General features: G+C 39.8%; 1 protein-coding gene across 39 annotated transcripts in view; it reads left to right on the forward strand.

The window, feature by feature from the left end:
• SP100 (SP100 nuclear antigen) overlaps positions 1-16,227 on the forward strand; it is a 129,474-nt gene that overhangs the window by 30,086 nt on the left and 83,161 nt on the right. For all 39 annotated transcript variants that reach the window (XM_015432930.4, XM_074010461.1, XM_074010463.1 and 36 more), the window contains 5 exons: positions 774-857; positions 3,040-3,102; positions 3,505-3,654; positions 4,118-4,201; positions 15,258-15,383. In XM_015432930.4, the coding sequence (XP_015288416.3) occupies positions 774-857; positions 3,040-3,102; positions 3,505-3,654; positions 4,118-4,201; positions 15,258-15,383 (507 nt within the window). The remainder of the gene's footprint in view (positions 1-773; positions 858-3,039; positions 3,103-3,504; positions 3,655-4,117; positions 4,202-15,257; positions 15,384-16,227) is intronic.

The following is a 16,227-nucleotide window of genomic DNA, read 5'->3' on the forward strand; positions in this document are numbered from 1 at the left end:
TTTGAGAACTGTTCATCCTCCCTGACCCAATTAAGACAACGTTCTCCTGTTTTCTAGCCTCATCTTTAAAGATATTGAGGTTTTCTCACTTTTTTTCTATTTATGTTTTTTTGAGACAGAGTTTCAATTTGTTGTTGCCCAGGCTGGAGTGTAGTGGCATAATCTCGGCTCACTGCAGCCCCAACTTCCTGGGCTCTAGTGTTCCTCCCATCTCAGCCTCTTGAGTAGCTGGGACCACAGGTGTGCAATACCACATCCAGCTAATTTTGTTTTTTTTTTTTTTTTCAGATATGAGGTCTAGCTATGTGGCCCAGGCTGGTCTCAAAATCCTGGGCTCAAGCAATCCTCCTGCCTTGGCCTCCCAAAGTGTTGTGATTACAGGTGTGAGCCACTGCACCTGGCTGATTATAAAAAAATGGAATCTTTCTAGGACTTGAGACCTTCTCCCCAGGAAATTCCCCAGTTTCTTCCTTACACTTGATATATGCCTACCCTGCCATCTGACAATTTTGAGGGTAACATAGCTCACAATGTTTCCATTACTCCTTTATCCTTAAATCTTGAGTGTCTCCTTTCTGTGTAGGACAATAAAGCCTTCATTGTTGGGGTCTTCTCTTCTCTGTCCCAAGGGATAACAGGAGAACTTTAGGTCATGAGGAAACCTCTGAGCTCTGAGTCACCCAAGGATTGGAAATTCCTAAAAGCATGATTTCCAGACATTGTCCCTGGTCCCTGTAGATCTCTAATTGCGTCTTCTTTCTCCCGCTCTTCAGTAATCCAAGACAAATTGCCTCTCCGAGAAAGTGATGGAGAAGAGAGGGAGGAGAGGCCTGGCATCCAACTAAGTCTTGAACAAGGTAAAAATGACAGAATAAAAACTATCTCTAAGAGAGGTTAGGGATCCAAGGTTCTGAGTGGAGATTGTGAATCAGGGAAGACATACGGAAGGACAATGGAGAAGTCAAGGAGGGGGTTATATGAGCTCCTAACCAGATGCAGGGTTCTGGAGAAGTGGCCATGACAAGACATAGTTGGCTCAATAACCATAAGGGAATCAGAGCCAAGTGTGTCACTAGGCCAGATTTACAGATGCCAGCTACCTAGAAGTAATTGTGATTTAGAAAGTTCCCCGTAGGGGATCTGTGTGAAGTTGTGAAGGGTTAAGAACCACAGCCCATGGTCCATGGTCAACATCAAAAAGGAGACCCTTGGAGAAAGAAAGGCTCCTGTTTTACCTGTACTGTCATATTCACAACACTTCTGACACCAAACATGTCGGTGGTCTCCCCACACCAATCAGTTCTCCAATTCTCTGCAGATACCACCTGATATCTTATAATTTAATTGAATTCTGCCACTAATTGCCCAGACTTGGCACAGACTCCACAGGTTAATAGCTCATTCCCATAAGAATGCCCCCCCACTTCAGATGCCAGTTGCAAGTCTCAGGTTGTGGCCTGTGCTTCCGACCAACTTCCTGTAAATTGGAGGTTCCCACACGCCCTTCATTGGCTTCGATACTTTCCTAGTAGATCACACAGAGTGCATGGAAATGTCTGACATTTATTATAAAGGATACAACTCAAGAACAGCCAAGTGGAAGAAATGCATAGGGCAAAGCGTGGGGAAGGGCACAGAGCTTCTGCCCTCTCTGGGACACGACTCTCCTGGCACTTCCATGTGTTTGCCAACCCAGAAGATTTCTGAACCCAGTCACTTAGGGTTCTTTATGGACATTCCATTATACAGTCTGAATTGATTAAATCATTGCTACCTGATTATTAAGTTAACCTCCATTCCTCCTCTCCCCTCCCTGGAGGTCAAGAGGTGGAGCTGAAAGTTCCAACCGTCTAATCTCACGTTCAGCTCCCCTGGCAACCACCCCCCAATCCTTAGGGGCTTTCCAAAAGTTACCTCATTAACATGAACCCAGATGTGGTCGAAAGGGGCTTGTTATGAATAACAGAAAGTGCTCTTTTCACTTGTCATGACTTAGGATGCTTCAAGGGTTTTGGAAGCTCTGACCAGGAGCAGGGAATGAAGACTGAAATGTATATTTCTTATGATATCACGGGGGCTACTTGGAGGTGGCAGAATAGGGGAAAAATTTAAATGTGAGGATGTTGTTTAAGAGCAGGAACATTCAAAGAGAAAGGCGGTCTTGTAGAGAGACTCAGAAAGGAAGTGGTGCACATGGAAGAGGGTGTAGATACCTAGAGGACGAAGGAAGGGAAATGAAACTGTAAAAAGGGGTAAAAGACAACAAAAATCACCGTGCCATTAACAGCTCACTTTGATTGAACATCTACTCTGTGGCAGTTGGTTTAATGCTCATGACAGCCATTGGAGATTAATATTACTTATATGCCTATTTTGCAGATAAGGTAACTGAAATTCAGAGATACCACAAACGGAGTTTACCTAGGGTCAGATGAACAAGGAAAAACCCAGGTGTTCTACCCCAGAGCCTGCATTCCTAACTCTGTGCTATCCAGGGAATCTAGAAAAAATAAACACAGAAAAATGAGGAAATGTTTGCAGACAAAAAGATCCAGAAAAAAAGAATACCAAGAGCTGCAGGAAGCAGAGGCTACTCAGACACTGAGTCCTCATGGAAAAGCCAGTGAGAAAGCATAAACAGATGTGGAGAGGGAGGGTGTTGCGTAAAAGGGGGTGGGCATGAGGCAACCAGGACTTCGAAGAAACTGAGCTAAGGGCCCCGGGCAGGGTAGCTCTGGGGACAAAGGCAGGATCACTCTGCCATAGTCAGTTACTGGAGTGTATCACAGAGGACACTCAGCAGGGTTGTCTGGTCAAGGCCCCTGTCAGCCAGGGGTGCAGCTGACCCAGTCCCCTACTCTCGAGGCTGGAGTCTGACTTCAATAATTAGGTGGCATCTGCCAGCTCCAGATGGCCTGTGCACTGAGACTTAGAAGGGGTCTTTAACTCCTACATTACAGAGACCAAAAAGGGATTAAAAGAGAATGGCAAGATCCATACCTCAATTTCTGAAATAAACTTCTAATTTCTTCCTGCCAGGAACTGGTGAAAACTCTTTTCAAAGCCTGACTTGGCCCCGTTGGGATTCCCCATCTCATGATGGTTTGTTCCTGTTTACTACTCTTTGAGCCTCTGCTATCCTTGCCCCATTCTGAAACGTGCTGTGGGGTTGCCTCTTTGTGTTAATGATTGCCCAGAATTTTCAGTTTTTACATCTACAGTTTTTCCGTTTCTGGGATTTAAGTAACAAGTCCTTATCTTGCCTAGGAGGGTCTCTTCCTCCCACACCCCTTAAGCACACTTGCTGCTTGTTCCTGCTGCCGCTGAGCCTGGCCGTTTTACCCATGTGCCTGCTTCACCATTTTCTGCCTGCATCTGCTTGAGTCTGGCTGTTGCTTGGTGCCTTGATCTTACGTCCATCAGTGGCCCATGCTGTAGTGGTTGGAAGGGAGTGACGGGCAGCAGGGGGCAAATAAAATATCTGTGAATCAAACCATGGTTTAGGTACAACCCCACCTGAAAATGGACTCTCAGAGCACCCCTGTGAAACAGAAGAGATAAATGCAGACAGAAAAGATACAACCAGTGACAAAAATGATTCGCTAGGAAGCCAACAAACAAATGAACAAAGTGCCCAAAAGACTGAGCCAACAGGTAAGACTGACTGGGTTCACGTGAATGGGGACGAGCCAAGGGGCCCTGGCTGGTGGCAGAGGAAGAGTCTAATGCACAATGCAAGGAGATACCTGTTTAACAAGCAGGGGAAAATCACACAGACACAGAAGGGGCCTGATATACGGATGAGCCTGATACACTGACATACTGATGACAAAGACCTGGAGGAAGAAAGATAGAAGCAAAAAACTGAGAGAGAAAGGGGAAGATTTGCAGAGTCTCACCAAAGAAGAGAGACAGAAACAAGAGGCAAAAGGAGAAAGTAGAGAGAGATTGGCCAGGAATCAATAAAGCACAAACACCTTCATGCAGCAGTATATGCAGACAGGGGTATAGGTAGAAACAGGAGAAGAAAGGAGAAGCAAGGTGAGGTCTAACCAAATGGAAATAGGACAGAGCAAGGCTCCACTAGATTCTCAGCTGTGATCTCATTTATCTCCAGAATCCTGTGAACAAGTCGCTGTCCAAGTGAGTAATGGGGATGCTGGAAGGGAGACGCCCTGCCCATTGCCGTGTGATGAAGAAGGTAATTATTGCTTACCTTGCCTATTTTCTTTCCTTTCTTATTCAGACACTATACGTTTGTTGGTTGGTTGGTTGGTTGTTGTTTTACCATTGTAACCACTTTTTAAAATTAAAAACTGGATGTATTTAGCATTACATGTTGTTTTGAAATATGTACACATTGTGAAAAGGCTAACTAGCTAATTAGCATAAATAATTAGCATAGATAATTACCGTAGGTCTAATTAGCATAAATATCACCTCAGGTACTTATCGTTTTTGTGGTGATAATGCAAAATCTATTCTCTCAGTAATTTTTAAGAATACAATACATTATTAACTATATTAATCGTGTTGTATAATAGATCTCTTAATGTATTTCTCCTATCTAACTGAAATTTTGTATCCCTGGACTAACATCTCCCCAGTCCTCATCCTCATATCCCCAGCCTCTGTTACCACCGTATACTCTCAACTTCTATAAATTCAACTTTATTACACTCTACATATAAGTGAGATGTCATACATGTCTTTCTGTGCCTGTCTTATTTGACATAACGTAATATCCTCCAGGTTCGTGGCTGTTGTTACAAATAACAGGATTTCTTCCTTTTCAAAGGCTAGATAGTATTTCAGTGTATAGATGTATTTCATTGTGTATATATTTTCTTTATCCATTCACCCATTGATAGATACTTAGGTTGTTATAGATACTATATCTTGGCTATAGTGAATACTGCTGCAATGTACATGGGAGTGCAGATCTCTCTTCCATATACAGATGGCCCCTGATTTATGATGGTTAGACTTACGATTTTCAACTTTACAATGGGTTTATTAAAGTATTCAATGCATTTTTGACTTATGATATGTTCAGTGTATGGTAGGTTTATGGAAATGTGGTCCCATCGTAACTCTAGGAGCATCTGTACTGATTTCATATCCCTCGAATATATATTCAGTGGTGGAATTCATGGATTGTATGGGTAGTTCTACTTTTTATTTATTTGAGGACACTCTATATTGTTTTTCTTAGTGATCGTAGCAATTTACATTCCCAGCAACAGTGTACAAAGGTTCCCTTTTCTGCACATCCCCACCAATGTTTGTTATCTTTAGTGTTTTTTATAATAGCCATCCTAACCACTATGTGGTGATGTTCATTGTGGTTTTAATTTGCATTTTCTTGATGATTTCAAAGGCAGGGCATTTTTTCACATATCTGTTAGTCATTTGCTTGTGTTCCCTTAAGAAATGTTTATTCAGGTCCTTTGCCCATTTAAAAATCTGTTTGTTTGTTTTTAATATTGAGTTGTTTGAGCTCCTTAAGTATTTTGGATAATAACCTTTATCAGATACATGGTTTGCAAGTATTTTCTCCCATTCTGTAGGTTGTCTCTTCACTCTGTTGATTGTTTCCTTGCCTATGCAGAAGCTTTTTAGTTTGATGTAATCCCAGTCCTTTTTGCTTTTGTGATTGTGCTTCTGGTGTTATACCCAAAAAATACTTGCTCAGACCAATGTCGTGAAGCTTTTCCTCTGTATTTTCTTCTAGTAGTTTTACAACCTTGGTTATTAAATTTCAGTATTAAGTCCATTTTGAGTTAATTTTTTAATATGGCATGAGATGGGGTCAATTTTAATTCTTCTGCATGTGGATATCCAGTTGTCCCAACACCATTTATTAAAGAGAAAGATGTCCTTTACCCATTGCATATTCTTGGCACCTTTGTTGAAAATCAATTGACCATAAATGCATGGATCCAAACTCTCTATTTTGTTCCATTTTTCTACGTGTCTATTTTATGCAAGCACCATGCTCTTTTGATTAATATAGCTTTGTTGTGTATATTGAATCAGGTAGTGTGATGCTTTCTGCTTTGTTCTTTTTGTTTAAAATTGCTTTGGCTAGTTGGAGTCTTTTGTGCTTCCATACAAATTTTTAAATTGTTTTTCTATGTCAAAAAATGCTATTTGGATTTTATTTATTTATTTATTTATTTTTTTGAGACAGAGTTTTGCTCTTGTTGCCCAGGCTGGAGTGTAATGGCACAGTCTCAACTCACTGCAACCTCCACTTCATGGATTCAAGTGATTATCCTGCCTCAGCCTCCAGAGTAGCTGGGATTACAGGCATACGCCACCATGCCCAGCTAATTTTTTGTATTTAGTAGAGACAAGGTTTCATCATGTTGGTCGGGCTGGTCTTGAACTCCTGACTTCAGGCGATCCTCCCATCTGAAACTCCTAGGTGCTGGGATTACAGGCATGAGCCACTGCACCCGGCCGCCATTGGAATTTTTATAGGGATTGCACTGATTCTTTAGAGGACTTTGAGTAGTCTGGACATTTTAACAATATTAATTCCTCCAATCCATGAACATGGGGTATCTTTTCATTTCTTTGTTCTTCAGTTTCTTTCATCAATGTCTTAGATTTTTCATTGTACACATATTTCACCTCCTTAGTTAAATTTCTTCTTAAGTATTTTGTTGTAGTTATTATAAATTGGATTGTTTTCTTGATATCTTTTTCAGAGTTTATTGTTAGTGCATAGAAATGCAACTGATTTTTGTATGCTGTATTTATATCCTACCACTTTACTGAATTTGTTTATTAGTTCTAGCAGTTTTTTTGGTGGAGTCTTCGGGCGGGATTTTCTATAGATAAGATCGGGTCATCTGCAAATAAGGACAATTTAAAACTTCTTCCTTTCCAATTTGAATGGCTTTTATTTCTTTTGCCTGCCTAATTGTTCTGGCTAGGACTTGCAGTAACATGTTGAATAGCAGTGAGAATGGGCAATCTGTATTAGTCCATTCTCACACTGCTAATAAAGACATACCAAAGACTGGATAATTTATAAAGGAAAGAGGTTTAATTGACTGATAGTTCAGCATGGCTGGAGAGGCCTCAGGATCTTACAATCATGGCAGAAAAGGGGAAGCAAACACGTCCTTCTTTACATGGCAGCAGCAAGGAGAAGTGCAGTGCAAAGAGGGGACAAGTTCCTTATAAAACCATCAGATCTTGTGAGAACTCACTCAAGAACAGCATTGAAGTAACTGCCCCCATGACTCAATTACCTCCCACTAAGTCCTTCCCATGACATGTGGGGGTTACTACAATTCAAGATGAGATTTGGGTGGGGACACAGCCAAACCATATCAGCATTATACTCTTGTTTCTAACCTTAGAGGGAAATCTTTCAGTTTTTTGTCATTAAGTATGATACTAGCTGTGGGCTTGTCATGTATGGCCACTATTGTGCTGAGATACATTCCTTCTGTATCTATTTTGCTGAGAGTTTTTATCATGAAAAAATGTTGAATTTTGTCAAATGCTTTTTCTACATCTATTGAGATGATCATATGGTTTTTGTCCTTCATTCTATTAATGTGGTGTATGACCTTTTTAGATGTGTGTATGTTTAACCATTATTGCATCCCAATGATAAATCTTATTTGATCATGGTGTTTAATGTGCTATTGAATTTGATTTGATAGTATTTTGTTGAGGATTTTTCATATACGTTTATCAAGGATAGTGGCCTATAATTTTCTTTTCTTGTAGTGCTCATGTCTAGCTTTGGTATCAGGGTAATGCTGGTTTCATAAAATGAGTTTGGAAGTAGTCCCTCTTATTCAATTTTTGAGAAGAGTTTGAAAAGGATTGCTATTTGTTCTTTAAATATTTGGTAGAATTCAACAGTGAAAGCATCTGGTCCTGAGCTTTTGTTTGGTGGGTGGTGTTTTATTATGGATTAAATCTTACTCATTATTGGTCTGTTCAGATTTTCCTGTTTCTTTATTATTCAGTCTTGGTAGGCTTTATGTGTTTAGGAATTTATCTATTTCTTCTAGGTTATCCAATTTGTTGGCATTAAATTGTTCATAGTAGGGTCTTATGATTCTTTGTATATATGTGGTATGAGAAAGGTAGTGTCTCCTCTTTCATTTCTGATTTATTCATTTGAATGTTTTCTCTTTTTTCTTAGTCTAGCTAAAGGTTTGTCAATTTTATTTATTTTTTCAAAAAGCCTATGCTTTGTTTTGTTGATCTTATTTTTTTCTAGTTTTAAACTCATTTATTTCTGGTCTGATATTTATTGTTTCCTTCTTTCTGCTAATTTTTGCCTGAGTTCTACTTCTTTGTCTGGTTTCTTGAGGTATAACATTAGGTTGTTTGAGATCTTTCTTCTTTCTTGATGTATTCTTGTGTTTATTGCTATAAACTTCCCCTCTTATAACTGCTTTTGCTGTATCCCAGAAGTTTTGATATGTTATATTTCTATCTTCATTTGCCTCAAGATTTAAAACTTTTTTCTTTTTAATTTCTTCAATGACCCATTGGTTGTTTGGGAGTCCATGTATTTGCAGATTTTTCAAAATTCCTCATTATTGATTTCTAATTTCATATCATTGTGGTCAAAAAATATATCTGATATAATTTCAGCCTTCTTTACTTTGTTAAAACTTGTTTTGTAGCCTAACATATGATATATCCTGTAGAATGTCCCATGTACAATTGAGAAGAGTGGTAGTTTTCTGCTTGTAGATAAAATATTCTATATATGCCTATTAGGTCCCCTTAGTCTAAAGTATAGTTTAAGTTTGATGTGTTCTCATTGATTTTCTCCCTGGACAATCTGTCCATTGCTGAAGGTAGGGTGTTGAAGTCCCCTAGTATTATTGTATTAGTCTCTCTTTCCTTCAGGTCTATTAATATTTGTTTTATATATTTAGTTGCTCAAATATTGGGTGCATATGTTTACAATTGTTATACCATCTTGATAAATTGACTCCTTCGTCATTACATAATGACCTCCTTTTTTTCTTTCTTTTTGTTTCTTTTGTTTTTGTTTTTCTTTTGGAGATAGGTTCTTGCTCTGTCACCCAGGCTGGAGTGCACTAGTGCAATCATGGCTCACTGCAGCCTCAACTTCCTGGGCTCAGGCAATCCCCCCAAGTAGCTGAGATGACAGGCATGTACCACCACATCTGTCTCTTTTTTTTTTTTTTTCTCATTATTTATAGAGACAGGATTGCCCTATGTTGCCCAGGCAGGTCTCAAACTTCCGGGCTCAAGCAATACTTTCACCTCAGCCTCCCAAAGTGCTGGAATTACAGATGTAAGCCATCGTGCCTGGTTTTATCATGACCTTTTTTGCCTTGTTTTATATTATTTGATTCAAACTGTATCTCATCTGATGTAAATATACCTATGCCTTCTTTCTTTCATTTCCATTTGCACAAAATATCTTTTTCTATCTTTTCACTTTAAGTCTATGTGTGTCCTTAAAAGTGAAGTGAGTGTCTTGTAGGCCACGTATACTTGGTTCATGTTTTATAAATTCATTCAGCCACTCTATATCTTTTGATTGGAGAATTTAATCTATTTACATTTAATATAATTACTGATAGGTGAGTACTTTCTTTTTTTTTTTTTTTTTTTTTTGAGTCAGAGTCTCGCTCAGTCACCCCGGCTGGAGTGCAGTGGCACAATCTCGGCTCACTGCAAGCTCTGCCTCCCGGGTTCATGCCATTATCCTGCCTCAGCCTCCCAAGTAGCTGGGACTACAGGTGCCTGCCACCACGCCTGGCTAATGTTTTGCATTTTTAGTAGAGACGAGGTTTCACCATGTTAGCCAGGATGGTCTCGATCTCCTGACCTCGTGATCCACCCACCTCGGCCTCCCAAACATTTTGTTTATTGTTTTCTGCTTGTCAGTAGATTCTTTATTCTTTTCTTTCTCTCTTACTGCCTTCCTTTGTGATTAGGTGATTTTTCTCTAGTGATAACGCTTTGATTCCTCTTTATCTTTTGTGTATTCACTGTAAGTTTTTGCTTTGTGGTTAACATGAAGTTTACACAAAACATCTTATAACAGGCTATTTTAAGCTGATAACAACTTAATTTTGATTACCTACAAAAATTGCACTTTTACTTTACTCCCTCATTTAAAATGTTTGATGTCAGAGTTTACATATTTTTTTTTTTAGTGTATACCTTAACAAATTATTGTAGCTACTTTTTTTTAAAAATTGTCTTTTAACCTTCATACTAGAGGTAGAAGTGATTTACACACCACCATTACAGTATTATTCTATATTTTGACTGTACATTTACTTTACCAGTGAGTTTTATACTTTCTTATATTTTTATATTATTAGTTAACATTTATTTCTTTCAGCTTTAGCATTTCTTGTAAGACAGGTCTGGTGGTGATGAATGTATTCATCTTTTGTTTTCCTAGCAGAGTCTTTACCTCTCCTTTATTTCTGAAAGACAGCTTTGCCAAGAAAAGTATTCTTAGTTGTCAGGTTTTTGGGGGCACTTTGAATATTTCATCTCATTCTCTCCTGATCTATAAGGTTTCTGCTAAAAAGTTCACTGCTACATTTATTAAAACTCCCTCATATGTTAGTTGTTTCTTTTCTTCTATTGCTTTCAGGATTCTCTCTTTGTCCTTGAATCTGAACAGCTTATTATAGTATGTTTTGGTGTAGTCTTGTTTGCATTGAATCTGATTGGAGACCATTGACCTTCTTGTGCCTGGAAATTTATGTCTTTCACCAGATTGGCAAAGTTTTATACTATTATCTCTTTAAATTAACTTTCTACTTTTGTCTTTCTCTTCCCTTTTGTGAATTCCTGTGATTCAAATATTTGCTCTTTTGATGTGTTTCATAAATCCTGTAAACTTTCTTCATGACTTTTCATTCTTTTTTCTTTTTATTCTCTGACTGTATTTCAAATAACCTGTCTTTGAATTCATATTCTTTCTTCTGCATGATCAATTCTGCTGTTGATGCTCTCCGATGCCTTTTTAAATTTCATTCATTGTATTTTTCAGCTCCAGAATTTCTGTTTGATTTTTTAAATAATTTCAATATCTCTGTTAAATTTCTCGTTTTGGTCATTTATTGTCTTCCTGATTTTAGTGAATTGTTTTTCTATATATTCTTAAGGTTTGCTGAGATTACTTAAAACAATTATTTTGAATTTTCTGTGTAAGGCAGTTTGTTGTCTCCATTGCTTTAGGGTCTGCTGTGGGGAGATTATTGTGTTCTTTCGGTCATGTTATTATCTCTTTGGTTTTGATGTTTCTTGTTGCCTTACATTTATGTCTGTGCATTTGAGAAAGTAGGAATTATTTTAGTCTTTGCAGTCTGACTTTGTCTGGGAAAGCCTTTCACCCTATTTAAAGATTCTAGGAAGGCCATCTGGCATGGTGCCAGGGCAGATTTGCTGCTAGAGTCCTCAAGCAGGCTAGTCTGGTGCCTAGGACGACCAATGGGCAGGTCTGTGCTGGGGGGAACCTTGAACCAGAATCTGCAGGGTTCTACAGCACTGGTGCAGGCTTCTTTAGGCACTTCAGTAGGCCTGAAGCCCAGTGCTATTGAAGCCAGCTTGCTGCTGGGATGGGCCTAAAGCCCAGTGCCACTGGGTCCAGTTTGTCACTCAGTCTGGTCTGGATCGTGGGGTCACTGAGGCTGAAATAGAGCTATAGGAGGCTGGAGACTGAGTTTGCAGGGCTGGACTGAATCCTGGGGCTGCAGGATTTAGGTTGGGGTCAGGGTGAGCTTGGAGGTTCCGACCATGGGTACTGGCTAGAGTCTGGGGCTTTGGGAGCCGGATTTTATTGAAGACGGTTCTGTGGTTTGAGTCTAAGGCAAAGTCTTGCACTCACTTCCTTCTCCTTTCCCCAAGCATATGGTATCTCTCTCAGTGCTGTGCTTCCTGGAGTTGGAGAAGGTGACACAGTGAAACTTTTCTTCCTGCCCTTTTCAATGTGCTCCTTCTTATTTCTGTGTTACACCCAGGTGCTGTGATCTTTCATCTGGTTTCCTCAGCTCTTGCAAAGGTGTTTTCATGCATAGGTAGTTGTTCACATCAGTGTTTCTGCAGGGGAAGGAAGGCTGGAGAGTCCTATTCTGCCATCTTCTGCTTCTCCCCAGTTTTCAGAGCAGAGAGTCATATTCTGCTCTGCTTCTCCCCAATTTTCTAATTATATCTTTATTTTTCTATAAGCGCAAAACTTTCCTTTGTTTTCTTATACTAACTGCCTACTCCCACCCAAGACACACAGACTTTGTTCACAGCCTCTGGCTGCTTTTAACAGGTATGAGATGGAAGGGAAAAAGAGAGTAAATCTTTTTAACGGAGGGCCTGTCCCTGGTTAGAGAATGCAAGAAGAAAGAATACGAAAGAGGTTAACTAGGGAATATTAAATAACAAAATACAGTTGACCCCTGGACACTGTGGGGGGTTAAGGGTACCAATGCCCTATACAGTCAAAAATTTGCACATAACTTTTACCTACCCCAAAACTTAACTGCTGTTGACCAGAAGCCTTACTGCTGACATAAACAGATGATAACACATATTTTCCCTATGTATTATGTGCTGTATTCTCACAATGAAGTAAGATCTCCAAAGTAAAATGTTATTAAGAAAATCATAAGGAAGAGAAAATATATTTACTATTCATTAAGTGGCAATAGATAATCATAAAGATCTTCATCCTCATCATTGAGTAGTTTGAGGAGGAGGAAGGAGAGGACGGGCTGGTCTTGCTGTCTCAGGGGTGGCAGAGGTGGAAGAAAATCTGCATACAAGTGGACTCATGTAGTTCAAGCCCCTGTTGTTCAAGGACCAACTGTATATGAGTAAAACAGATTTTAGATAAAGTGACATGGTATCCATACATTGCCATGTTGTGGAGTTGATGAATAGAAATATGTTGCAAGTTACTTTTCAAAAGTTATCATGAAAACATAGAAATTATGCATGATGCTGCTTGTCAGATTTTCAAAGGAAGGAAGCCCAGGTGAAAGACCTTCAGGAAGGAATGGCAAGTGGGGGGACTCTGGTGTGGTAGACAATGGCACTAGAAGAGACCTTTGGTAATGACTGGAATGTTTGAGATGAGGAAGATACAGAAAGACAAAAAGTGATGTAGCGCTCACGCAGATGCAAAAGTGTTTTTGGAGAAAAAAAGTGACATAGAAGAAGCTTGCAGAGGTAACATTAATAATTAAGAAATAAAGGCTGACTCGAAGCAGGTAGGAAATGTAACAGAGATGCAACATTACATAGGGAACAACAGGCCTGGCACGAGGTGAGGCAGGAAAGCCCCCAGGGCACAGCTTGTAAGGAGATCTCACTTGGCATGTGAGACTGAGCTTCCTTAAATTTCAAGGCACCTAAGGCATCACCTTCATCTCACCCTAGTTCTGACTCTAAGAGACAGTAATTTTTTAAAAGTGTAGATAAAAAGAGTACGAATAGAAAAAATATATAGAGGGAAAAAAATACCAAGAAATAGGAAAAATGGAGGGAGGCACAAAGAAAAGTATGCAGAAAATGAGTTTAAGGACAATGAATGAAAAATTGGTAGAGAGTGGATCACGCAAAGAAGGGAAGAGAGAAGACAAATCAAGACATTCTCTGATCTGAGGAGACAAGAACTGGAAAGGAGGCACAGGGTTTGTCCTATTACTATGGGGGACCAGCTGCCTCCTTATCGAAATGGCCCCTGTGACTCCACCTCCACCCCCAGATTATAATAGGCCTCTCCTCAGGCATCACTTCCTCTCCATGGCTCAATCACCATCTAGGATCTGTTGATTTCTAAACATACGTCTCCAGCTCAGACCTGTCCTCTTGACTCCTTTCCCCAGTTGCCTGAAGACCTTTAGTTAAAGACCTGAAGAACATCTCTCTTCAGAAGCTGCATCTGTCATCTATTGCTGTGTAATGAAACAAACCATCCTGAAACTTAGTGGCTTAAAACAATCATCATTTCATTTGCCACTTCTGTCAATCCCAACTTTAAAATATCTCTAACTTGTCCATTTCTCTTCATCTCCAGCACAAACATCCTAATCTAGATCCCTGTCACTCTCACTAAAATTAGAGGAACAGTCTCCTGTCTGGCCCCCAACCTTACTCCTCTCAAGTCTGCACCTCAGCTGAATGGACTTTTCTAAAATAGAAACCAGTTGATATGACTCTCCTGTTTGAAACCCAGTGCCTTCATGTGGCCCTTAGCAGTAGGTCAGCACTGCTTGGAGTGGTGAATTGAAGGATGCCTACCACGCACCTGCACATTCCCCATCACCCTCTTCTCACCCCTTCATGCCACATTCCCACCACACTAAGCTTCCTTTACTTACTGGAATTTGCCAAGCTCTCTTTCTTTCATCTCTGCCTTTATATATGCTTTTGGGAAAACAGTTGGGGGTAATCTTTCAAAGCTGAAAATATACATGCCCTATAACTCAACAATTACATTCCTCAACAGAAACCAACAAAAATGTGTGTTATGTCACCAAAACACATAGAAAAGAATGCTCTGGGCAGCCTTATTCATAGAAGCCAAATGCTTGAAATTGCACAAATGAATAAATAATTCATGGCTTATTTTTATAATGGAATACTATCTAGTAGTGAAAATAATTATTCAAAATGAATACAGATGACTTTCACAAGCATGTTGAGTAAAATATACATATAATTTTGAGGGATTTGGCTTCTTTGGGGAGATCTATATATATTGAGAGAGAGGTGGGGGAGAGAGAAAGAGCGAGAGAAAAGAGATGATTCAATTTATATAAATTACACAGCAAGCAAACTTAATCTCGGTGTTTGAAACCTCAATGATAGTTGGCTTTGAGCAAGTTAGTGGAAACAGTGGGAAGTGTCACTAGGAGGTATCTGGGGTATTGGTAATCTGTTTTTTGATCAAAGTGATTTACTTCCTTTGTGATCATTCAAAACCCACTTTTATTCATCTGTCTTATACTACCATTATAATTTTTATTTTTTTAAAAAAAGCAAAATATTAACCATCAAAGGATGAGAAGAGCAGGTAAAGGGAAAGGTAAAAAACAAAACAGAGCCAAGAGAGGCACAAAGGAAGGGACAGAGTTGAGCAAAAGGAAAAACAGGGAGGTGAGGTGAAGGTCTAGCCCCAGCAGTGAAATTGCAGAGAGGAGGAGTTATTAATGATAGTGAAGGAGGTCCACTGGGGAGACAAATGAAAATTCTTCATTTATTATAATTTGGCCCAGGGGCAGAGCCACACAACCATGGAATCCAAATTAATTCCTGTTCTGTGCGACTGGTGGATATAAAAAAGGAAAAACCATATCGTACTTCAAATGCTGAATGCCGAGCCCAGGCATCTGACATAATAGGTAAGGCTGCCCGGGAGAAGTTGTAACTGTGAGCCACAGGTTACCAGGTAAGGGGCTCGGGGACTTCATCAGGGCCCATCGGGGCAGTGCAGGTACCTGGGATGGAGGCAGGAAGGGAAAGGGGCTGGTACCTGATGCGGTGAGTCTTCAGCTTGACAGAAGAAAGTCCTTGGGAGCTGGGAAAATACCAGAAGACAGAAATGGAGGTAATCAGTAAGAATGTCAAGAGAGGCTATTTCTGAAGTCAGAGAGGGCTGGCTCATGCCTGTAACCCCAGAACTTTGGGAGGCTAAGGCAGGCAGATCACTTGAGTCCAGGAGCTCAAGATCAGCCTGGGCAACATGACGAAACCCCATCTCTACAAAAAATATGAAAATTAGCCAGACAAGATGACAATGTCTGTAGTCCCAGCAACTTAGGAAGCTGAGACAGGAGCATCGTTTGAGCCAGGGACGCGGAAGTTGCAGTAAGCCAAGATTCTGCCACTGCACTCCAGATTGGGCAACAGAGCAAGACTCTGTCTCAAATAAAATAAAAAAGGAAAAAATAAAAAATAAATAAAAATAAAAATAAAGTAAGAGAGGAAGTCATGGGAGAGGAGTTTAAAAAAAAAAAAAAAGATCAGGGAGCCAAGATATTCACAAGAGGAGATGGGGGAAGAAACACAGCAGACAAAGAGAGGTATAAAGAAACACCATCACCAGAAACAGAGGCAAAAGCAGGGGAGATGGCAGAACAAAGAGGAAAGATGAGAAGTAAAATGAGAGTGAAAGAGAAAAGTAGAATGAGGGTTGGGGTAAGAACAGTGTCAGTGGATGGGCACAACTGCCTTCTGTGTGTCGAT

This window comes from Macaca fascicularis, chromosome 12 (genome assembly GCF_037993035.2).
Source record: "Macaca fascicularis isolate 582-1 chromosome 12, T2T-MFA8v1.1".
Lineage (NCBI taxonomy): Eukaryota > Metazoa > Chordata > Mammalia > Primates > Cercopithecidae > Macaca > Macaca fascicularis.